This window comes from Osmerus eperlanus, chromosome 11, assembly GCF_963692335.1.
Source record: "Osmerus eperlanus chromosome 11, fOsmEpe2.1, whole genome shotgun sequence".
NCBI classification, from domain to species: domain Eukaryota; kingdom Metazoa; phylum Chordata; class Actinopteri; order Osmeriformes; family Osmeridae; genus Osmerus; species Osmerus eperlanus.
The window spans coordinates 9,936,564-9,961,927 of record NC_085028.1 but is presented as its reverse complement, the minus strand read 5'-3'; the positions used below and the strand labels follow the sequence as shown (position 1 = coordinate 9,961,927).

Genomic DNA, 25,364 nt, shown 5'->3' with positions numbered 1-25,364 from the left:
CTCCACTGATACACTCCAGGCTGACTATGTAGTATTGTGCTTCCTGCTTCCACATTGGGCCTTGCAGTAACAGCAATTCCAGAATTTCATTGACACGGCTGTGACAGCGTGTTGGGGGGTCATAATTTGTGTTAAATGTTTCTTTGATTGCACACGTGTTTCTGTGTCTCTCCTTAATGCTAATTCAGGATGGTCAGGATGTGTCGCACATGTTTTTCTTTCTTCTGGTCTGAATGATTCTAAAGCTAGCAGGAGGGCTTTCATGTGGCTGCTTGATGTGATTGTGTTTATATGCATGTGAGTGCATGTTAGTTTGAGACCACTGACTGTGTATTGTGTATATGTGTAAGAAGGTGTGAGAAAAAAACCTCTGTGTGTGTGTGTGTGTGTGTGTGTGCGTGCTCGTACGACTGAGCATGTCCTGGCACAATCTCTGCTCAGCATGGTGCGACAACTTCCTCTCAGTGACCAGTGCGTGTGAGTGTGTGTGTGCACGAGAGAGGAAGACGATGTAGCCAAGCACAACGGTCCTGAGTCGCCCTTGTCCTCCTCAGCACAGCTTGAACACACACTCGCCGCTGAGCCCCAGGACAGCCACACAATTAAACACGTCAGCGTGGGGTAACCTCGCCAGACCTGCAGGGGGCGACAGCCGCACAGCTGGTGACATGAGGACAGGCGAGAACAGAAACACCTCCAACGGAAACACACCCTTTTTGTCAAGCACCTCTATACACACAGGTACACGCCACACACACATTTTCTGTCTCACACAAACATTTACAGTATATGCAGGCCCACACACAAACACACACACAATTGGGCATAATGATTGTTAACCCTTGTGTTCTCCTCGGGTCGTTCTGACCCATCAGTCATTGTGACCCACCGTCGTATTGCGACAACTTTACCGCATACAAAAACAAAGTGAAGCATTTTCTTTTAACCGTCGGGCTGTCTCAGACCCCCCACATTGCGAAGGTTAAAAGAAAAGTATTTTTATTTGTTTTTGTATTGGGTAAAATTGGGTAAACACAATGATGGTTCGTTATGAACCTTTGGGTCATGTGACCCGAAGGCAGCACGAGGGTTAAAGAGTTCTGCAATTCTGTTTACAAGTGTTCTTTTCTCTGAATTCAAGAACAAAAGCAGTCCATTGACATTATTGCATGTTAAATAGGTGGGAAACATTTTTAATGAGAATCCTTCCATTTCTCTTTTACATTCTGAGGTACAGGTCAGTTGTAGCAGTATTGTACAAAATACTAAAGAAAACCAGTTTCTTGACAGTGGCTGAACTAAAGCAGCAGCTTGTCAGTGGGACTTGACTGAAGTCTGTCTGTGTTTGCGTGGCAACCAATCACCCAGGGAATGCTATTCTTGTTTGCTTTTGCGGCAGAGGCAGAATTACCTTGATTATGTACAAAAAAGTCAATTAAATTAACTGTGAAAGGCTATTTATTTTAACCCGGGGACATGTTATTTTTTTTGTCTTCTTTCAGAGACATTAGAGAGAAAAAACCCTGGTACGAAATTGGCAAGAGAACAAAGGAGGTGGCTGTAGTGGGGGTCAGAGTTGAGTCATACTGCCATCATGTGGTCAAATTAAAGAACTGCATGATTGCATGCACTTCAGTTCAGAATGTAGATTATCCTTTCACTTAATACAAAAAATATAGCTTTTTCTTGAAATACAATGCTATGTATTCCATGTTTAGTGTTGCATGAGGGTCTGATTAGCGTCATCACTTGGACACAAATTACAGATTAGAAAATAGGCTTTTTCAGTCTCAAGTTGCACTCACCTCAGTTACTGTTTCACTGAAAATATACTGTACATATTAAGCAGAACAATGGATCAATTGGTGAAAAGTAAATACACATCGAAAACATAACATACTTCACACTAATTATTTAAATCGACAAACAAATGCTTACACACATACTGTATGCAAAACATACTCATAGGCAAACAAACATCACACAAACTAGGATCACTTATGTAAAACAGTGGTGTGTGTGTGTGTGTGACAACAGGAAAATGAATGAGTGTGACAGTGATACGACAAACGATGAATGAGATGGAAATAAACTGCAACGTTATTCTCTTTTATAGACCGTGGGACTCTTTCCGTCTCATTGGGTTTGAATAATTTTCTCACATCAAATGAAAAGTAATTACTACCCAGCACCTTATGTAGAATGGTTGTTTCCTGCAGGGATGATAATACATGTTCACTGAATATGCAGACACAAACAAGAATTTAGGGTACGGTACATTAGAACGTAATGACATGGATTGCCAGTATCAGTTTTGAGACCACAGAAAATTCAATCTTGCAGATTTTGACTTTGATAACTGAATTGCCATTCTCATAAAGTTTACCTATAACTTTTAAAGTAATTCTGTATCCAAAAATTGCTAAAACGCCCTGTCTTATGACTGAAAACACCCTGTCTCCATTGATAGGTATGTGCATTCTCCAACACAGGTGATTCAGATGAGAGGAAGCAATGGCTTCCGCAAGGGGTCAGATGGCTGAGTGGTTAGGGAATCGGGATATTAATCAGAAGGTTGCCGGTTCGATTCCAGGCCGTGCAAAATGACGTTGTGTCCTTGGGCAAGGCACTTCACCCTACTTGCCTCGGGGGAACGTCCCTGTACTTACTGTAAGTCGCTCTGGATAAGAGCGTCTGCTAAATGACTAAATGTAAATGTAAGCAAGGAATACTGGCATTCAATTGGTCCCTGAGCCAAGAGTCCTGTCTTGTACTGATCCAGGGAGTGATCGGAGGGCTGTGGGAATTGTAGTTTTTTTTACATGTTTAAGAGAAGCAGCCATAAAAAATGACCAATCAGGTCTGTTTTTTTTATGAGTGACACTGTGACACAAATGGTAAAACTACATCATGCCTCGTATTTGAAGTAAGGATGTTGTTAAACAATTACATGAATTAATCATATCAATTAGCAATAGAGATATTAGTTATGATTTACAGCACCTGCAGGAAATCAACACGTTGACAGCAATGTATTAGTATTTATTTAAAAAATCCAACTGAGATATCAATATAATCAATATTCATTGTCTCCAAGAGACAGACAGTGTGGCAACATGTACACAAAGTATGTGAGGGAGCATCTAGGAAAATAACAACAGTCTTTGTATTTCCAAGTACATCACATATTTACAAAATGAACTAAGACTTGGGCAAAATGCCACTCTCTATAATGGTCTTCGTCAGGGCTATGGAAATGAGGTTTACTCCACTTCAAGCATGTTAATGCCACTAATCCCCAGATTACGGGCCCATTTTCAAGGTGCAATTACATCACAGAGTGTGGGGATCTCCATAATAATGGCGCCTCGGTGGCATTTCCGGCTAATCCTGTCGCATTCATTATCAAACCAGGTGGGATGCGGCCCTCGCGGCTGATCTGAAATGATGCGAGCATTAGGTGCTTTTGTCCTTGGTACAAAAGGATTGATCAAAGACTCTGCAGGAAGAGGGCTGCTTTTCCAGTCCCCCATCTACCTTAAAGGGGCACACAAGATGCTGACATGGAATAAAAAAGTAATATTATCATGATAAAAAACATGATATGGAGCGATAAACATCGTATCATGACCTGCCTGTGACATCGGTAGTTGGGTCTGATTCATATGGTGGGCAGGGTAGTAATGTTAACCTAAGTCCTTTATTCAGAAGTATGTAGACCCCTGCTCATTATATGGACACCTGCTTGTTGAACGTCTCATTCTAAAATGATGAACATTCATATCGAGTTGATCCCCACTTTGCTGCTCTCTAACGGCCTACTTTTCTGGGAAGGCTTTTCTACAGATCTTGGAACCTTGATGCTGCATACATTTTAACAATATTTTCATTCAGCAATGCATTAGTGAGGTCAGGCCCTGATGTCAATTAGGGCAGGCTTGCAGATGGTTTTTGAATGTATTCAAAAAGGTGTTTGACAGGGTTAAGGTCAGGGCTTTGAGCAGTCCTTTTCAGTTATTTGAACAAACATGGGACATGGGATTTGTTATTTGATATATTATATTCACATCAAAAATATGATTCTAACATTATGATATGGTTATTTTAAGAAGTTAAAATATTGTAGGCCTACCTGGTGTTATTTTTTATGGACTTTGGAAGTAATTTGGCATGAGCTACTGTTGTTTTGTAGAGCCTCCACTGAATATATTCAAATTAGCATTGAACTGAATAGAAGACAAAAGTATTCTAAATTAGATCAATCAATTATTGTTTGATGTTATCAGTCAAGTGCCACATTAGGCTATACTGAATTATTTTATACAATGCCACAATATTGTTAGGGGACCATATTTAATTTCATGATACATCATTCTATTTCCCAATGATGTATTTCTTCTAGCATCATTTTTCTTTGGTGGCTTTTAAGATTTCATGACTTCTGTAAATTTCATATTTCATATTATTGTCATATTTATTTGCATATTAACACGATCGATATGTAAATCACTGGAAGTGTGCAAGGTAGGTCATTGTTTAAAATCATTTAAAGGCAAAATGAGCCTCAGCGGAAGGTCTTTGCAAAGTCCAGAAAAAGACTGTTCGGTTCTTTAACTCTTGTTTTTCCATTGCAATTCATTTTCAATGGCTCTGGTTTTAGTCTTGAGGGGTTGCTGGGCTGCGACTGGGTGACTGCCTCTCCTCCCTACCCCTATCTGTACATAATAGTGATTGGATACGTGCACGTCACGTGACTGTGTGACCACACCCCTGACATGGCGGGAATTTCAGACGTTAGCTAGCTAACACGCTACCCAGCTCTCTGTTTACATCTCCGACCTAGGTCAATTGTCAGAAAGTGGAACGGGACCGCTACAAGGTGTGCTCAACTTTCAAGTTTATGAGGGTACCTAAGGTAATATTATGTAATCGCCCTTACGTAACATTAGTAGTTGAGTCAAAATTCGAGCATGACAAAATCTAGCTAACTAGCTTGTGAGAATAGCTAATTTGCGAGCTTGCTTTCAAGCCAGCAAGCTGACTACATCCTTCCTATAGATTCTATATTTTCTGGTCCACGACTAGAATATGCATTCACCGACATAGTTTATGAATGTGTTTGGCACATGTGATCATCAGGCCAGCCAGGGAGACCTAGCCAGCCATCGTTAAAGCCATAGTAATTTATCAGCGTGTTACCCAGGGTACATAAACAACCAATCAAAAGGTGCCCAACGTCGAATTGACCCCTCTCTTAAAATAACTTGTCAATTTACAAACGTGTACAGTAGCCAACAAGCTAACAAGCTACTTTACAACTTTCCTGCATTCTCTCTTGTCCTCACATAATGGCTTCTTGACCGACAAGTTATTAAGCCAATATGCCTCCACCCACCGTGGAATACACCATAGGAGGGGTGAAGATACAATTTCCCTGCAAGGCTTATCCATCCCAACTGGCCATGATGAATTCAGTAAGTTATTTTGCATACAGTCACATATAGCAACGTTTACTAGAACATAGAGTGGACAGCATAACATCAAACAGTGAGGTATTGATTGTAAGTGTTAACAAGCAGTCAAAAAGTGATTGTAAAACGTTTACATCAAGTTTAATGCTTAACAATCACCCATTGGTGATGTATTAATTCTTAGAAAAGAGCTTCCCTTTACTACACCTATGCAGCTTTATTGGTCTTTCAGTGGTGGTGGTGTCTGACAGCTGTTTGGTTGTTTCCACAGATCGTTCGAGGGTTGAACCACAGTCAGCACTGTCTTCTGGAGAGCCCTACTGGGAGTGGGAAGAGCCTGGCCCTGCTGTGTTCGGCCCTGGCCTGGCAGCAGGCACACCTTGGTAGGACCGCTGAGTGGCATTTGTTGGCGACTCAAAGATATGCATTCGTTTTTTTCTTTCTTGTGAATCAAGCTGTGCAACTGCACTGTAAGTGTGTTTGATTGGGAGTGAAGCACTTCTTTTGACGGATGGTATTTCAACAAGGGATACATGTGTGGTTTCAATGATCAGAAGGTTAGCCAGACCGCTCGAACATCCACAATAATAGTCAGACAGTAGTAATGACTGTCTGACGAGTCATTGTCTTCTCTAACATTGGGGATGAGATAACATCAACATGTCATCTGTTTTCGGGCAGCTAAGCTTGAAGAAGGAGCCAACACACAGGAGGGGAAAAGCCAAGCTGAGGCCAAAAAAACAGACGTTAACACACCCTGCCAGTGTGCGTGCCACAGCAAGGCCACATGGGTCCCCACTACGCCCAAGCCAGCCATGGTGGACCTGACTGTCATAGACACAAATATGGGGGGACTTAACACATCTCCTTCTGCAGACAAGGGTAAAACTTCTCATTAGAAACCATCAAATAGTTACTCATGTGTATTGTTATTAAAATCTGGCAAAGATACAACAAAATAAGCTAACAGCGATACTCTTAACTGCTTGACAGTGATCTTTTGTCACCTTAAATGTTAACACTAGCAGTGAGACTCCACTTTTCTGGAAACGGGTTGGTTGGTTTGCACTTGTATTCATTTCACTGTCAGTTGTTTTACCTGGTGCATATCGGTGTCTCCGCCAGAGTTCAAACCCAAGAGTCAGTCATTGGCCTCTCGTCTGTCTGAAAAGCTGCAAAGCTCCTCAGACAAGGACGACGACTTTCAGCCTGACAGAAAACGCATTCGCACCCCATTGGTCGACCAGAAGGTAGGCCTGCTAACTCTTTCGCTTCACTATGCGTTGTGTCCTGTTTGTGACCTGGTCCCTGCTGTGTACGTTTTATCTTGCAAGATCCTCCCTGAACAGATAGATTCCAACTGTTGTCCTGTCAGGGTCGTAAGAGGAGATGTCTGGAGAAGGGGGTGGTCTTCATAGACGACGAGTCAGAGGAGGAGAGGCCAGGCGTGTCTGGGAAGACCTGGTCCATGGAGCTGAGCGCCCAGGCCCAGAGCATGGACCTGCCCTCCGCCTGCTGTGTGAGTACGGTGCCCTAACACATTTCATCAGCCGTGGTGGCTCCAAGTTCAAATGTGCTTGGTCAAGGAGGCCTATTTTTAGGGTCAAAGCTCATCCTCCTGCATCAGAACCACCCCAATACCTGCAGCTATCTATCAAGATTCTCAGTTGTTGTGGAAAGGCACCCGACTACTTTTCTGTCAATGCTACATTGTTGCCATTAGGTGGCAGCATAGCCCACCGAATGACTACAGCAGGTGTGATGGCCCAGTGTATCGTTTCAGGAAAGGTGTCTTCATGAGCTGCTGTGTGCTAAATGAAACTGAAATATGACACATTTTTGACAGTTTAAATATGACCATTGTGGTGACTGCTAGTCTGAGCTTTGTTTAATTGCTGAGTATCCCTTCACGTGAACCTCGGCATTGCACCAGTAGAGAGAGACCTATTTGGGTTACGATTAGACAGGATAGATTAAGGTGTATGGTCTAATATTCAAGGGCTTTCTTTGTGAGGACTCCAGAGATGTTTGTGCCTAACTTGTGCTCCTCATTGACTATTAACCAACTGGGGACCCAAACACTAAGCGTCAAAACACCCACTGTGTTAGGGAACGCTCTCTCACAAGCAGCCACCATGTCCCGCAGGTCACCGATACCCAAACGAGGAAAGCTCCCACACTACCACTCTGAAGCTCTGGTGAACTCTCACAACCGTGTCCAACGTTGGCACACAGGTGTGCGGGTCGCTTCTGAGGGCTCGGCGGATGGCTGGAGGTGGAAAAAAGGATGGAGGCAGGGTGGAACCCCCCCCCCCCCCAAAGAGGAGAGTAAGTCTGGTCTCGGGTTTCCCTGCGGCCACCCGACCCCGGCGCTCCCGTCTGCGGAGCGCTGACTGACGTCCTGAATGGGGCCCTTTGAAGCGAGCTCCAGTTTTAATTAAGAGGTTTGGCCTCGCCTGGGCCACTGATCTGTGAAAGCCACTGGGATAAATATTGAATGGGGTTCACCCGCTGGTTACTGCGCCCTAGGGATAAACAGGTGCTTTTTGAGGGCGGATATTTGGGAGGCCCCAGTCTACCGATGCAGCGGCCTGCCGCAGTGGCGAGGAGGGGGCTGAGGTGTCTCGTGTCTCCAGAGGTATTGGGTATGGGAGCCCACCCTTATTGGAATGCATTCCAAGACCGTGAGGACTGAGGAATGAGGAGCAAATTGGCATTCAGGTAGCGGCGCCAGGGACACGGCCGGCCACTGTCTTCTCCACATGGCCTGTCAAGAGTGGGCCATTCTCAGGCCTCGGGTGTTGGCAGAGCAGCGGTGACGTGGCGTGGTGGGCCAGGTTGGGGGGGGACACTTTAGAAATAAACCCTGAACCTGTTGTGAGCACCGGATGTGTCAAAGAAGCACAGCTGCTTTTGTGGTGGGCAGTTAGTTTTAACAGGAAATTGGCTATGATTGGTATGCTAACGAAGTAATAACGAACGTGATCAACAGATCCATAAGTCTAGTATAATGCGCTGGGTGTCTGAGGCAGCCTCTGTGGAGCTTACCCCTAACACCCTGGTCCACCCAGGAAGCCGCAGCAACACTGGAATTGTCCTGCGTTGAGCTGAATGAGCCTGTGTGTGCGAGTCTGCGCTCCAACAGTGTGCCCCTGGCCTCCCCTGTTATCTGCATTCCATTCCAGGGGGTGTCTGCCCGCGGCTACGGGGCCAAGCCGAGCCTGAGACCGTGTCGGCCTCAGCATCTCGAGAGGCAGGCGCGTAAAGAGATACCCTTGTCAGCTGTTTCCTGCTGCTGCCTCCTAACAAGGGCCCCCATTCACCGGTGGGTGCCTTCAAGGGCCCCCCCACCCCACCTCCCCCGGCCCTCCGTCCACCAACCTGCCGATGAATAAGTCATTTTTGTCCATGTCCGGGCAGGATATTTGGATGGGCCTATTGAATGTGGCAGCAGCAGGTAAGATGATCGGGCCCTGAGAATCAGAGAGCCGAGCCGCCGAGCATAGCCGTCCCAACGAAGAGGAGGTGTAATCTAAGACGCTTTCAAGAGGAGGAGGGGGGTGTGCAGGGGTGTGCGCCTCTGTTTATTTCTCACATGGTCTCTCAGGGTCTCCTTATCCCTCTCAACTCTGAGGGACGGCTCACCGAGGCAGCTACCGGCCTCCGCTCCATCACCAGTCATATCAGAAGAGGAGGGGTTAACACGACATGGATGGCACAAGAGCACAGGCTTCCAGAGATGCCTCGGTCCCTGACACTGGGAATCAGTGCCTGTGCTGATTTAGACAGTAGTGATGAGGAGATGCAGGTGAATTGTAAGCACGGCCAATCCATGTCTCAAATAGAACATGTATAGGGGGGTCAGATGGCTGAGTGGTTAGGGAGTCGGGCTATTAATCAGAAGGTTGCCGGTTCGATTCCTGGCCGTGCAAATGACGTGTCCTTGGGCAAGGCACTTCACACTACTTGCCTCGGGGGGAATGTCCCTGTACTTACTGTAAGTCGCTCTGGATAAGAGTGTCTGCTAAATGACTAAAATGTTAATAATGTATCCTCCATCCTGGTTTAAGATCCCTGGGAATGCTTACGTTGTGCCCAGCCGAGCATTAGTACACCTGATTGAATTGCTACAGAGCCAGGTGATTGTTGATGCAGTGGTCTTTAGCCAAAAATCATATTTGGCCATAAGTTCCAGCCTGATGGAGCTGGGCTCGGCGTCAATCAGTGTTGGTGAATGGGTGTATTGTGTGGCACTTTAAACAGCTCATCTCCTAATAGAGATCTGTTACATTGTTGCTGCCAGCTACACTTCACCTGTGTACAATAGAGTATAGGATGCCATGTCTATGGCGGCGTGCTAGTGACAGTCAGGTCCATTTTCTGGACTTCAACATCATTGGCCTATCGGCTTTCAGAAAGGTCATCTCAAGTTGACAGGCAGCTGCCTTTCTGTATGGAGAGAACTCGACCCTTTTGTGAATCTATATGTTTACCAGAGCGGAGAGGCCCAATGGAAGTGAAACCTGGACTGCATCGACACTAAGTCTCGATGCAGATGTGTTTTCGTTTGTTGATGTTTCGAGGACGACCGTCTCGAAATGTACCGTGTGCTGTACCAATCTTTAGCAGTATGCGCTGTGCCAAGTTTGATCCAACCTCATGATGCAGTAAACCTTTCTCTTTCCGTCTCTCCTCTGTGTGTGACCTCAGTCTCCAGCGGCCTGCTCTCTCTGCCCATGTGCCTCGCCCAAAGGAGGGCTAACGGGCCCAGGCGGCAAGTCTTCAAAGGACAAAGAGAAAGATGGCAAAAAGAAGGTGCCGAAAATCTTCTTTGGCACGCGCACCCACAAGCAGATCACGCAGATCTCCCACGAGCTCAAGCGCACCCTCTACTCCAGGGTGCCCATGACCATCCTGTCCAGCCGAGACCACACCTGCGTCCACCCAGAGGTGGTGCCGCACTCCAACCGCAACGAGCGCTGCAAGGAACTGCTCGAGTCCAAAAATGTGAGTAGACCCGCTCGCTCACTAACGCTCACACGCACAGCTGCACACTCATTATATCATAGTTTCAGATACAGTGGCCGGCCCAGCCTGCTGTTTCCTCACTGAAAATGTGGAGTGAAGGTCAGGACCTTTGGAACACGTTCTACTTCTGGGCTCAGACCAGTTCAACTGCTCTAGTCGGGACGCCTGCTCACCACTCCATAACATTCGATGCCTTTTCTGGGTGGGGTGAATTGGTGTTTACTGAACTGGGATTGACCCCAGTGTAGCTGTGAAAACCGACACCTATTCTGAAGCATACACACACCTCCAGTCAGTTTTCAGGATAAGGGGCGTCACTAATCCCATGATCCGCACCCATGACATTGTAAAAAGTGTAAAGACTCTGGACTTTGTGGGAAGCCCGTAACACAAAGCCCACAGTTGAAGACCCGGGCCAGACGAGCCCTTTGGCGCCAATTACTGTCCACACTGTCCCCGATGTCTCTGACGCGCTTGTCAAGACGCGTCAAAGATCCCACTCGGACTGCCTCTTCCGTAGCCCACGAGGGGCTCTCTCAGCCTTGTACTGTCCCTAACCCCCTATTCACTCGGAGGTGAGACGCCTTGTGTAATGACGATCCCCCCCCCCCCCCCCCCCCAATTACGCTGTCATGGGAGGTGGCCTCCCTGTCACGCCGCGGCCCTCCGTCTGAATGGACGGCCCCGCCGCGACCTCAGCCGGGAGAATAGGCGTCCATCACGACACACCCATCGTCACTTCAGGCCCTGACTGCTACAGTCAGGGTCCGATTACAATACTTCACCCCCCCCCCCTACCTTTTTTTTTTCTCCCAGCACTCACAAACACACAGAGGCTTTACCTTACAGTAGCTCAATAGGTTAAGACTTCACTGCTTTCATTCCCCCACCCCCCCTTCCTCAGCTTGACTCAGGGGCTAAGCTGTCATTGCCCCACCAAAGAGTGTCTGAGTGGAGACTAATCCTCCGCTCCCTCCCTCACACCAAACAGCTAGGGTGTCCTATAAGTGTGAGCTTAGTGCTAATACGTCTCAGAAAGAGGGACACCGGCCGATGCCACCGCCTGCGCTTTGATCCCCCGGCTCGCCTCCCGTCCCTGTCACCGAGGGCCACGCCGGGTGCCGTACAGTACAGAGGCACCTCTGTGTGTCTGTGGGGGGGCACCCATTCATGCGGGGTGTGGTGTGTGACAGTGGCGACCGGAGAAGGCACCTCTGTTGACAGGGTAATTGGGCCTTGTTACAGGGGTGTCTCACCTCCCGAGCTGTGTGTACAGTAGGCTGTGTCATGAGACGGGGAGGATTACTGTGGCGTCGACCAGCAGATGTAATTCACCGCCTGAAGGAAGGATCCCGAGACGGCATGGGAACACGCTGGAAGGCTTTTAGCATGAACCCCCCCCCCCCCACTAATATATACTATATGTCTGTTGTGCATGGTATTCAGAGGTCAAACGATATTTTTTTTTAAATTTTAGTTGGTATGTTTGGACATAACTGTGGGGATTGATGTCAGGGTTTTCCTCGTGCGTGTGTGTAGCACATACCTCAACCACTTAAACCAACTGAGTCCCTCCCTCCCTCCCCTCCCCAGGGCTACTCGTGCCGCTACTACCACGGAGTGCACAAGATGCGTGAGCAGAGCACGCTGCAGGGGGTCCACGGGCTGCACCAGGCGTGGGACATCGAGGACCTGGTCCGCCTGGGCGGCCGCCTGCGCTCCTGCTCCTACTACGCCGCCCGCGAGCTCATGCAGGACGCCCTCATCATCTTCTGCCCCTACAACTACCTGCTGGACCCCCTCATCAGGGAGAGTGTGAGTGGGGGGGGGGATGAGATGGAGGTACACTTCTGGCCACATTACCGAACGAGTGGGTAAGGTGGGTTAGTAAAAGAATTGTACACTAAGTAACTATGACCTAAATCTCAAGCATACCCATGAGCTAGAGGTCAATTAAAGGCCCTAAAGATTCCTGTTGCCACCCATAACCCTCTCTCCTCTCTCTCCCCTTTTCCTCCATACAGTTGGAGATCAACCTGAAGGGGCAGATCGTGGTGCTGGACGAGGCCCACAACATTGAGGACTGCGCCCGCGAGAGCGCCAGCTACGCGCTCAGCGAGGCCCAGCTGCTGGTTGTCCGGGAGGAGCTGGACGGCATGGTCAACCACAACATCCGGCGCTCCCACCACGAGCCCCTGCGAGCGTTCTGCTGCAGCCTCATCAAGTGAGGGACCCCCTGGGTAGTGATGCGGCCCGGCCTCCACCTGGAGGGAAGCCCCCAGTACCTGGACACCGCCTGCTCCAATCTCTCACACATCGTTTATGTTCATGATCAATATGATGGCTTTTATTTCCCAAACTTGTTTGCGTGACCAGACCTATTTTTGCCTGTCTATGGTATTTGGGAAGAAAAAGTCTTTAGGTGTTTGAATTGTGCTGGTGTCTCTCCCCTGTGTAGCTGGATAAAGGAGAGCTGCAGTCTGCTGGCAGAGAGGGAGTATGAGATGTCATGCAAGGTGTGGCATGGGAAGGAGGTCCTGGGGATCTTCCATGTCATGGGCATCACCGCTGACACCTTTGACTTGCTGCAGGTAGACCTTATTCAGTTTTTTTTTTTTGTTTGTTTTTCTCAACCTCCCATTCGCTCTGTCTTCTAATTGTACCCAAGTACACCTGATTGTTTCGATTCTCCTGTTCATCCGTGTCGCTTGTTTTCCCCCCAATCCCCCAGTATTGTAACTCCAACCAAAAAGGACTAATGCCCCCCCCCCCCCCCCCCCCCCCCCCTGTGTAGAAGCACCTGGCGGCAGCGCTGGAGAAGGAGGAGCGTGTGGGCGTGGTGAACGGGAAGGAGGACGTGGTGGAGATCCCCACCATCAGCTCCGTGTCCTCCTCCATCCTCAAGAGCCTGTTCATGGTGCTGGACTACCTCTACAGGGGCAACAGCAGGTCAGAGCCTCGTCTCACTCCACAGTGCACCCCCCCCCTCCCCCCCCCTCTGGACTAGCCCAGGCAGGGTTAGGAGGTTCTCAGACAGCTCTTGGTGTCGGTCAAGAATGCTGCGTCCACACAGAACATTCTTCGAATGGCTTACCGCCCCCCCAGCAGTGATCCACATCTTCAGCCAGACCCCTCCATGTCCCCTCCAGGTTTGCGGAGGACTACCGCGTGGCCCTGCAGCAGACGTACGTGTGGACCACCCAGCCAGACGTCCCAGACGCCCAGGGCTTCTTCGCCCGGCCCCAGCGCAGGGGCCGACGCCAAGGGGGGGCCCAGCGCACCAAGACCCTGGTCCACACGCTCAGCTTCTGGTGCCTCAACCCCGCCGTGGTGAGAGGGGGGGGGGGGTGCAGCACTGGGAGGCTTTTTCATGCTCAAGGAACGGGGTTGGTTCGAGATTTGGACCGAAGTCATATCAGGATGATCCGTTTCTCTACTCTAAGTTTCAGTACGTGTAGGATTTTTTTTTTCTTTTCAAGTATTCATGTATCATTTGTAAATGTTGGAGCCTTGCTGTAGACAATTCCTCAGCTTCGCTTTTGACACATTCCGTATTCAGTCTACGTGTCGGTATTCAGTATGTCTGTGCGTGTCCCAGGGTTGAGCGAGCCTCTGACGCTGTGCCCTGTGTGTTTGTAACAGGCCTTCTCAGACCTGAGTGAGTGTGTGCGCACCATCGTCCTGACCTCCGGCACGCTGTCGCCCATGGGCTCCTTCTCCTCCGAGCTGGGGGTCAAGTTCTCCATCCAGCTGGAGGCCAGCCACGTCATCAGCAAGTCCCAGGTCTGTAACAGCCAGCTCTAAGCTGGGCTCTCAGCCGGGCTCTGTGCTCTCAGCCGTGCTCTCAGCCGGGCTCTGTGCTCTCAGCCGTGCTCTCAGCAGGGCTCTCAGCCGGGCTCTCAGCTGGGCTCTCAGCTGTGCCAGTCAGAGCAGGAAGCAAGGAAATAAAGACATTTACTGGTTTGCAGTATTTTTGGCCCACTATGCCTCATTTCCTTTCCCCAAATAAAGAGAGGTACTCAAACATGCTTATATTGTGTCGTGCCCCCCCCCCCCCCCCCCCCCTCTTCCAGGTGTGGGTGGGCACGATTGGCTCGGGGCCGCAGGGGCGCAAGCTGTGCGCCACCTTCCAACACGCGGAGACCTACGCCTTCCAGGACGAGGTGGGCGCCCTGCTGCTGCAGGTGTGCCAGGCTGTGGGCAGGGGCGTGCTCTGCTTCCTGCCCTCTTACAAGGTACGCTCAGCGCACGCCGCACACGCCCCACACTCAGCACACGCCCCGCGCTCAGCACACGCCCCACACTCAGCACATGCCCCGCACTCAGCACACGCCCCACACTCAGCACATGCCCCGCACTCAGCACACGCCCCACACTCAGCACATGCCCCGCACTCAGCTCCCCTATCCCAGGCAGAGGGAACAGAGGACTCCCTGAGGGGGCTTGGGAGGGAGAGTAGCTGTTCTTTATTGACAGTTGCCACTTTTGGCCACCAGGAGGTGCTGTAGACCGTGAGTTGACGAGGGCTGGTGTTTTTCGCAAATGATTTTACCGAGCCACTTGACGCCAGCTCGATTGTGTCACCATACCAAGGAATACGTGGTGCAGTTTGACAGCTGTGATCTATTGGTGTTTAGGAAGTGTGTGACGTCTTGGGAATAATGGCTTACTTTGAGACTTGTATCGGCTTTCATGGAATGGGACTACTTTTAAGGGTCCATTGATAAATACATTGTCCTCCTTTGTTTGTGCAGAGTTTTTTGGTGATTAATAATTGATTTCCGTTCCAGCTCTGTTGTCACACCAGCTCACTTAGGGACCAGCTGGCATTCTCAAATGTCACTGTGTGTAAACGCCTGTGTGCCACGTTCCTTCACTTGCGCATGATGGTGAGTGTTGGTCTACCTGCAGAAGCGGGTAGGCTCTAACTGTAGAGTGTGTGTGTGTGTGTGTGAGAGAGTGTGTCCATGTAAGCACATATTGGCAGACAGACACTTCATTTCAGGGGAAAAAAAGAAAGAAATGGGTGCAAATTGATTCGGGATCTTTGGTTGCAACATAAATCAGAGTGACCTTTCCCCAAAGGCACATCAAACTTTGGAGGAAAGCTAAAACTCCTCTGTTGAGAGGCGCTCCTCTCGTCTTCCCCCTTCCTCTGTCAGCCGGCGACGCCAGCCATAGCATAATCCATGTACTCCGGGATATTTTTCATTATTGATGGCCGTGTTGGAGCTCTCTATGCTGATGCATTAATATTTAATCGTTCAGTCAGCTCTTAAAGATGAGGAGATGAGGGGATACGAGGGGTTGGGGTATTAATTGGAGCCTGTGGAGGCCAGTTGGTGCCAGACTGTCCCGTCTTTCCCCTCAATGCGCACGTGTGTGTGTGTGTGTGTGTGTGTGTAAGCGCCCTTCAAGTGTGTGTGTGTGCGTGTGCCTGACAAGAGGATGGGTCGTCTCCAGACGCCCTTCTTCGCTGTGTCTGGGCGATGCCTATCAGCCCCCCCCCCTCGCCTGAGACAGATGCAGCGCTGAGAGCAGGCGGCTGGGCCAGCAGGGTCGGAGAGAGAGAGGCGTCCCTCCAGGCCCTGTCTGCCGCCCCTCTGACAGCTCCGCACGCACACTCCTGTCACACACACACACCTGTCACACACACACACCTGTCACACACACACAGCCGTGCCATACAGGCGGTACAGTCCAAGGGCACAGATGAGAAGACCCAAAAAATCGGCCACACTCGTTAAAAAGGAACATCTTCACCTGACGCTCGCGAGCCTGAAACACACAGGCGGGACTCGTGTTTGGAGGGTTTGCGAGCACACGTTTTCTCACTCCCGCACACACACACACAGACACTCGGGACACGCAATGTCCCAGAGAAACCCACCGTCTCTGTGGTTTTGTAGCACTTTAGCCTCAACAGCCCCCCAGTTAAAGCCCATAAAAGCCCACGGCGGCCCTCGCCGTCTGGTCCCACCGCAAGAGGACGGGACAAACCACCCCGCAGGGGAGGGGGGGGGGGGCGGGGGAATGTTCTACTGAGAGAGAGAGAGAGAGAAGGGAAGGAAAAGAGAAAAAAAAAAGTGAAGGGTTATTGCCGAGGTGAAAAGATCTCAGGGAAAGGCAAGATGCTTTTAAAGCAGATGAAGATAAGGGCCATTAGGGGTGATGTCGCCTTGCTGTCTGCGTGAAGACGCGTCCACTCCGGCGCCTGGGGGGGGGGGGGGGGGGGGGGGGTGGGGGTGTGTACCCTTGGAGCGCGGGTCATATCCAAGTCTGAGTGGTCTGTGTATATGTGATGTTGGGGGTAGGGGGGGTGTAAATACACACGTCCTCAAGCCCCTGTCATGGATAGGACCACGTTTGTCGTGTGTGTGTGTCACCTCGCTTAGACAAGCGCATAACTGGCTTTGTTGGTGGCCACACAAGTGGCCCCTTGTCACACTGTGGTGTTCCACTGCTGAACCTGAGCTTTGACGGAGTTGATGACGCACTGTTCCCAAACTCACTGTTTAACAGGAGCTCTCAAGACCATCTTAGACTTTGTGAATCCGTTGAGATTTCAACTACTCGACGCCATTAGTGTGCTCTCTGCTGTGTATGGTACTCACTAGTACTAAAACAATAGGGAGGAAAAATTGCCACCAGCCTGCCTGTGAGGGTATAGGCCCCAGGCCACCTCACGTGTGCCTTGCTGTGACACCGCCCTGCCTCAGACGCAGGCTCCAGGGAGCGGGTGGCACGCCCAGCCGGGCTAGGTGAAGGCGCCGCTTGGCGCAGCTCTTGGCGTGATGCGCGCTGTGATATTCGCCGACTGAATAATTGAAGGAGGCGCGACACGTCTCCCCTCGCTGCTGCGGCCAATCGGGGGACGCCAGCATGTTTCATTAATTCTCCATTCTCCATAATTCAACACGCGCAGGCAGAAGTGGGACGTGTCGCCTCACAGCCCGACAACACCAGGAACAGGAGGAGCTAGAAAAAGAGGTGGTGGAAGGGGGGGGGGGGGTTGAAAGATGATTGGTGGAGGGGGGGGGAGGAGAAAGGGATGAAGGGAGGAAAGGGTACAAGAAAAGAGGTCACAGTTGGGTGCTTCAGAATGGCGTTGGAGCCAGCAGATCGTCCCTCTCTCCTGTGTCCCAGGGAGAGGCTGAACAACACAGCTGCCAAGAAAGTTCTATTTATTATTTATCGTTTTGTTGTGCCCTTTTGCTAGTGTGCTAAACAGTTTGTAATCTATTACGTGGCACTAACAACTTTTGTGTGTCACTTGAGTGCGTTTCAAAACACCCGAAAATGTGGGATTTGCGTGAGGTTTATGGTTGTAGAATGTCACTGGTAAATACCTTTTCCTGGGGGGGGAAACCTTTTTTTTGAATACATTATTCAATGGGGAGAGAGTTTATTTCAAAGAGGAGAAATAAAATACAAGTAGGCCTAGCTGTTCGGTGGTTGTGATAACTGTGGGGGTTATGGGTTTGTTAGGGCTTGTGGGGCGTTGAGTTTTCCGGACGCCTTTCCTCTCACCTGGGACAGTCTTAGGCCGTTGCTTTTGTTTTTACCTTCACAACACTATACGTAATGTCTGCTTAGACCCAAGTAACTTGTGAGTTTTTGGCTCTGCCTGAACTGAAAACAAGTAAGCTCTATGAATAAGTCATGAGTCTGGGGTCCACACACTCACACACTCACAAGGTGTGTGTTCCTGCATGCTCACACTATAAAAGCTGACACATGCATGCATTGTATAGGACTGTAGCTTTCATGGGAACTGTTTCTTGAATTTAATTAGACAATGGATGCCAGCACAAAAGTGTGTGGGTGTGGGTGGTGGTGGTGGTGGTGTGCCGCGCCGCTAGGTCGCTCCTGTCATGTTTGTGCACCTGAGCACCACTGGAGTGTGCAGATTGACATTTTCCACTGCGCTCGAGTGGGCCCTGTGGAAACACCAGCGGCCGTCACATAATGCCCCTAAATTAGTCATGAAGGCTGTGTGCTCATCCTACCCCCTCTACACACACACATACACACTAAATCATGGGCACACACTCCCCCCCTTCATAGACAAGTGCATACATAGTATGTTTAGCTTGTAAGGACAGCACATGTTCCATTGTTTTATCTCTGAACAAAAGTTTTCTTTCCCAAGTATGGTCAAAGTAAGAAAACCGCTCATGACTGAATGTCTCTGTGCATGTTTAGACTGTGTGGTCAGATTAGAGGTCAGCGTGAACTGCCTGACCGAGGAAGGAAGGGCTTGATGAGAGTTTGGGAGGCAGGGTGTTGGGCTGGTGGCCTCGCCGGGCTGTGGCTCTCCATCTTCCAGGCAGGCGGCTGAACAGGCCCGTCTCTCCGCCCGACCCGCAGCTTTGAACCACACTCCACTGTCAAGATGAAGGATACGGAAAATGTGCACGTAATTAAATGGCTGCGCTGGGGGCAGACGCGGCCCGATGTTTACTCACAGTGTCTGAGAGATAAAAGCATTAGGGCCCATTACGCCGCTGCAAGCTGAGGGGGCTCCTGGAGTGGCACAGGATCGGGTTTCCACCCCCCCCACCACCACCACCACTGCTTTTATAAGGCTTTACAAATTACAGCTCGGGTAATATAAACAACAAGCTTGGGCAAGGATTCTTTGTGCTTGCATGCATCCTGGTCTTATAAGGGCCTTGGTGTTTTATGAGTGGATTACGCTCAGGTTCTCATCAGGTTACCCACCGTTCTCCGGCTGACATGAAGAACGTCCGGCCTCTTGAGGAGCGTCCAAGTTGCTGACTAAAGGGACTTCAGGCCCATCAATTTCTCGAGGCAGGCTGAAGTGCTCCAGCAGTGTGTCAGCAACGATTTATTAATTTCTCTTTCTCTCTCCCTCTTGCTTCCCCCCTCACCCTTAAAGAATTGTCTTCTTCCCAAGTGCAGTCTGGCAGATAATGGCTATTTTGTTTAGCAGCAGATCTGCCGTAAGTATATAACATGAATAATTCACCCATCCAGTCAGTCGGATTGGAAAGCAATCGTGGGGACAAACAGTGAGTTGAGTCATTGGCGAGCGCAGGGGTGGGCGGTGGGGGGTGTGCGTCGATGTAACACTGCGCCTTTTGTAAAAGTGTCATGTTTTATTGATGGAAACTTCCACAGCCTGGTATTTCCAGGAGGCGCCAACCTGCTAAAATCCGTCTTTTGCTTCAGTTCACAATCATGGGCAGTTACCTCGGTGTGTCAGGAACCACCCACTCTTTTGTAGTGTTTCATTTCCCTATTGTTTTCCTCTGGGCTGCAACTACCCCTATCTGAGGTCATTTGTTTATAGGGGAATATACACACTCCCAAACTCATTTATAAAAAAAAACATTTTTACAGTATTTGGAGTTTAGGCAAGTACGGTTGACACTTGAATAACGACAGGGTTCTTACGAGTTCACAGTCCGTGTTTTTGGCAGACCAAACTCCTGGCCCAGGCTCTCCAGGTTGACACACTTCCCTGTTTTGAGAAGTTTCTTGCTGTCTACAAGAACTTCTACTTGACCCCTACAACACATTTCCGTGCCAGTGAAGATGCTCTTTGATTGTGAAGCCATGCCAAGTCAAGGGGATAATCTCCACGGTAGAGACATGAGTGGAGCTCCGCTAGGGAGTGGGATTTTAGATCAATGTTCCTCCCCAGAGAGTTGCTGACTTTTGGCACTAACAATGGCACAGCAACCGTTTTTTTTTTTTTTTTTTTTTTTTTTTTTTTTTTACTAGGGGTTAGTTTTAAGTTATTTAATCTTTTTCTCCAAGTGACCCAAAAAAAAAATCATGACCGCAGAAGGCGAAGGAGCGTCCATGTTTGCTTCTTCATCCGGGTTGTGCCGTCTCAGCCTTATTAGGACTGTTGCTTTTAACTGTCCGTAGAACGGTATTAGCACTACATAGCCAAAAGAATCAACAGTCACTACAAAGGATTGAGAATTGATACCCGAGCCACATGGATAATTCCTTTATTTTGTTCATTGTCATTCTTCTTGCCCTCTTGTGATGTTTGGGTTTGTTTTCCTAGATGCTGGACAAGCTGCGTGATCGCTGGACCAACACAGGCCTCTGGGACAAGCTGCAGGAGAGGAAGACTGTGATCACAGAGCCTCGCGGGGGGGCCAAGGGAGACTTTGACCAGCTGCTGCAGACCTACTATGACGCCATCAAGTGCTGTGGGGAGAGAGGTGGGGTTGGGACCGGGACTCAGACCTGGACCTTTTGGTTTTTGGTTCTAGCTCACCTGCAGGGCCCAAAAAAGTGTGGTGTCACAGTGTTGACACATTTAAAAGCATATTCAGTGACGTGGTGTGTGGGCATGGCGACAGACCCACAGCTTTTTGAAAATGTGAAATGAATGATGGTGGTGGTGAGATGACGTTGGTGCTGGTGGTATACGTAGTGTTGCGTCAGTGATTGTCTTTTGCTTCCCCCAGATGGAGCACTGCTCCTGGCCGTGTGCAGGGGCAAGGTGAGCGAAGGGCTTGACTTCACGGACGACAACGCCAGGGCTGTGGTCACCATTGGTATTCCCTTCCCAAACATCAAAGACCTGCAGGTAGGATTTAACTATTCCCCCCCCCCCCCTCTCTCTCTTCTGTTCTGTTGAACAGCTTGGTTTGGAACATCACACAAACACAACCATGCAGGTTCAACTAAATGAACAACCCCCTTTTTTTGTGATAAAAAAAAAAAGAAGAAAAAGCAATCCCAAAGTGTTTGTTTTTGTTCTGTCCTTAGCAGGTCAATGTGACCACCATACCTTCCTTTCACGGCACGTTCAAACCTTTCCTAACTGCGTCTGTCACTGTAGGGATACGTGCCGATGACTGACTCTTTCCGGACCCCTTCAGTTTAGTTGTGTGTGTGTGTGTGTGTGTGTGTGTGGTGCTTGATTTAGATTTCATTTAGCATGTCAGCTCCTCGGCTGACTCCTTGGCTCCCACGTGTTCTGAAGGCATGTGTCCATGCCACAGCGTCAGGGGCCTGCTCCCTCCCTCCCTCCAGTAGAAGAAGAGTAGGTTGGCTGCTGGGTAAGCGTGTTCTAGGATAGAGGGATGGGTGGACGGATTCCATGTCAGACTGTCGATGTCCCAAATCTCAAACTCTTTTGCTCATCTGTTCACATTTACCCTAGTCTTCTCCCTCACCCACTCCTCTCTTCATATCACATCTTCTTTATCTGTCTTTTCTGGAGAAAGAGAGGCAGTAAGGTCAGGTATTTGCTGCCCTCAGCCCCTGGAGGAGCCCTGGGGGGTGGCTGTGAGCAGACCCCACTAGCCCTCCAGAGGGACAGGGACACTGATGACTGAGGTGACTTGTCCTGGCCCGGCGTTGACGGCAGGCTGACACAGTCCGGTGGGGTGTTCACAGGTACAGCAGGGTCACACCTGGCTGTCACTAACCTTTCTAGTCACTTAGCGGCACACACATGCAGGCTTCACGCAGGTCGTGTCCAGGGCTCCAAATCAATGGTGTCCCGTCATCTTGGGATGATAAAAAATATGTCGTTTTTGGACCTCTGTATTTTTCAAAACCTGCATACGCCCATGACCACAGCCACTGCCAATATGATAAGACCTGTAGACATTCACATCAATTCATACATCAAAGTAATGACATACCGAGCTAGCTTGCTGACCAAATGGGGACCCCTATCGACCGGCTAGCTCTTCAGACATTGATTTGAGCCCCACGACTGTATGGATTGCTTAAATAGAATATAATATATAGTTGCAAAAAACCCTAGACCCATGTCAGAATGTCACAATGCAAAAACACAAGAATGTACATTTTGGCATAGGTCAAGTTCAGTTTGGGATGGTTAATTCTGAACTTCAGTGGTTTTGACCTGATTGCACATCTCCACGCAGGGCTAAATCCTTCCATCCTGCCTCACTACCTTCCCTAACGCGCCAACTCTCATCACACTCAACGCTTTAGAACACATGAGCACCGAGACACCCCTCCTCTTCTTAACCCCCCCGTGCTTCTGATGCGGCGCTAGCATATCATCCTCTCCCTGCTTGGATCAGGGCGCTAGCATATCATCCTCTCCCTGCTTGGATCAGGGCGCTAGCATATCATCCTCTCCCTGCTTGGATCAGGGCGCTAGCATATCATCCTCTCCCTGCTTGGATCAGGGCGCTAGCATATCATCCTCTCCCTGCTTGGATCAGGGTGCTAGCATATCATCCTCTCCCTGCTTGGATCAGGGTGCTAGCATATCATCCTCTCCCTGCTTGGATCAGGGTGCTAGCATATCATCCTCTCCCTGCTTGGATTAGGGTGCCATTAGTGTGGACGCCTGGCCGGGCCTCTTCTCCCAGACAGGCGAACCTCTTAAAACCTTCAACCCCCCCCCCCCCCCCCCCCCAAGCACAGAGCCCGTCGGTTACTGGCCTGTAATCGTGACTCGAGATCAAAGGTTGAACTTTACACAGTCCTCCACAGCGAAAAGCATTGCTAAGCTGGCATCGCACGACCATGTCGACTTTTCTCCGGAAGGCAGGTTTTACAGTAAGCAGCCGTGTCCTGCGTGAGGGAGCGAAACAATCAAGAGGCTTTAACGGGCAGTAAAAGGACACTTACAGCTGATACGGCATCTCTGTTGGCTTAATGAGGGCCACAGCAGACCTTTTAAGACACCGAATAGACCCTTTTATAGTGAGCGTGTGTCTGTGCAGGGCTGCTTTATGGAGGTGTACAAGAGGGTTTATTTCTCGTGTTGTTGCGTGGAAGGCCGATGCTTGGGCTATGTGATTCCATGTCTGGAACCGGATTATGAGATGCAGTAGCTTGGAGAAGCTGTTTGTTTTACTGTACTTTGAACCGTCCCAGACTTCCTCCTACATACTGAACTGATGTTGCACTGTTCAATGACACAGCTGGTGTATCTATGTGTACCTATCTGAGCATATATTTGCTCAGGAGACAAGAAAATGAATAATGCCGTAAAAGCACAGCCTTTAATACTGTACATTATAGACGGTAGACTCAAGTCTCCACTTGCTTTGGGATAAGTTGGTGTCCTGGGTCCCGACAGTATTTGGAATGTGCTAGTTATGTCCTCACGTGTGTGTGTGTGTGTACACACATATGGACACACACTAAGAAGAAGGCGCTCAGCTGTCAGCCACATGAGGCAGACAAGCTGCTCTGCAATCTTAGTGACAGGCACAAGATGGCCAGGGCTGCCAGGGGCTCCCACAAACACACACCGTCTCACACACTGTCATGCACACACAAACATACACACACACACACACACACACACCTCAAACAGAAGCACTCAGCCACAAAGCATGCCTGGTGGTCAAATGTAGCTCAAATGTTTTTAAGGATGAACAGGTAGTGGTAGATGCCCAGGCCAGAGCGAGCGAGCGATCTCTTGACATTTTAACTAATCCCTTCTAGCTTGTGGTTTTCTTGCACATTTACAAGATTTGCTAGCAGCGAGAATTGGCTTTTTCACATATGCAACCTGTCATGTCGGATTGAGTGTTGACCTCGCACGATGACGCAAAGGGTGGGATGCTGAAACAGACTCTGATGGGATTCAGATGACAACGCTGGCTCGGGGCTACTGGCCTTTACGCTCAGGACGTCTCACCAGCAGATGCTTTAACCCCTCTGGTGTCTCATAGGCAAGGAAGGAAACCCACCACCCAGCCCCAGAGCTCTCCTGTAATGAATAGATGTTTATTTGGCCTCCAAACTAAATGTCAATGCCTCTTGTCCATTTTGACAGAATTTCGATATTTTGCCAAAAATAATCAACTCATGTTCTTTTCAAAGAAAGATTTGAAACTGTTTTGTAAATCTCAGCAGGTCACGTAGGATTTGTATGTGTTCAGACATAAGGACTGTGTGTGTGTGTGTGTGTACTGTTGTGGCAATACGTGACACTGAACGACTCATACGGCAGAAAGCGGAAGGGGACAGTCTGTACCTGCCCCTCCCCATGGGTTAGGGCGCTCTGGGCAAACACACGGTACCTGTCAGAAGAAGTTACAGGCCAACTCACCAACCTGTCCTGCATGGCAGGCCATCAGACGCCAGTTGAACTTTTCACTTGTCAATTCCAAAAGGTTAGCGCTAAAATCGGCAGCGATGGAAGCAAATGGTTGGTTGCCTTCATGCCATCTTTGTGTGTGTGTGTGTGTGTGTGTGGTGCTATGTCTCGTGTTGACTAGACCCCCCTCGCTCCCTGTGCTTTAACCCTCCGCCACACTAACCTGCTGCCTTTTTGGAACAGGTTTGTCATCGAGGGCAGGCCATGACAAACCCCTCCGCACGCCTCCGCACGCCTCCGCACGCCTCCGCACGCCTCCGCAGGCCTCCGCAGGCCTCCACACCTTCTCACCTCAGAGCCCCTGTTTTAATCCAATTACTTATTTCTCGATAGTCATGCGTGAACACTCCCAACCCCATCTGGGCTAAATCAGATATGTTATAATGTCAGGTACTTTAAGCGATGTGGTTGATTTCAAGTTGGCAACATAACTACCACGTCCTCTTGAGACGCTTTTATCAGAATTAAGAAAGTTTACATTACATGGTAATGTAAGAACAATTGAAAGAACTATTGTTAACCGTTCGTGGATGTGTAAATGGTGCGTCTAAAAATGCTGTTCTGTTTTTTGTTTTCTTCCTGGTTGCAATTGTCAACTGTCAGAACATTCTTTTTTATGTTCCATTGTTGATGTAGGTGGAGCTGAAAATGAAGTATAATGATCAGCACTGCAAAGCCAGGGGGCTTCTACCTGGCAGTCGCTGGTATGAGATCCAGGCGTACCGAGCACTGAACCAGGCTCTGGGGAGGTGAGGCTACTTGTGGATCCCACT

The 25,364-nt window shown here is 49.3% G+C and overlaps 1 protein-coding gene across 5 annotated transcripts in view; it reads left to right on the top strand.

Moving 5' to 3' along the window:
- Positions 1–4,763: 4,763 nt before the first annotated feature.
- brip1 (BRCA1 interacting helicase 1) overlaps positions 4,764–25,364 on the top strand; it is a 46,474-nt gene continuing 25,873 nt past the window's right edge. For 4 of the 5 annotated variants that reach the window (XM_062473419.1, XM_062473417.1, XM_062473421.1 and 1 more), the window contains exons 1-18: positions 4,770–4,915; positions 5,140–5,227; positions 5,350–5,474; positions 5,743–5,854; positions 6,153–6,353; positions 6,597–6,721; positions 6,847–6,990; positions 10,182–10,478; positions 12,093–12,314; positions 12,524–12,723; positions 12,958–13,090; positions 13,294–13,448; positions 13,649–13,829; positions 14,142–14,282; positions 14,573–14,734; positions 20,545–20,704; positions 20,954–21,075; positions 25,228–25,340. In XM_062473419.1, coding sequence (XP_062329403.1) covers positions 5,382–5,474; positions 5,743–5,854; positions 6,153–6,353; positions 6,597–6,721; positions 6,847–6,990; positions 10,182–10,478; positions 12,093–12,314; positions 12,524–12,723; positions 12,958–13,090; positions 13,294–13,448; positions 13,649–13,829; positions 14,142–14,282; positions 14,573–14,734; positions 20,545–20,704; positions 20,954–21,075; positions 25,228–25,340 — 2,561 coding nt within the window. In that variant the 5' untranslated portion in view covers positions 4,770–4,915; positions 5,140–5,227; positions 5,350–5,381. Of the gene's footprint in view, positions 4,916–5,139; positions 5,228–5,349; positions 5,475–5,742; positions 5,855–6,152; positions 6,354–6,596; positions 6,722–6,846; positions 6,991–10,181; positions 10,479–12,092; positions 12,315–12,523; positions 12,724–12,957; positions 13,091–13,293; positions 13,449–13,648; positions 13,830–14,141; positions 14,283–14,572; positions 14,735–20,544; positions 20,705–20,953; positions 21,076–25,227; positions 25,341–25,364 lie in introns of all 5 variants that reach the window. The other variant, XM_062473418.1, reaches the window with a different exon arrangement.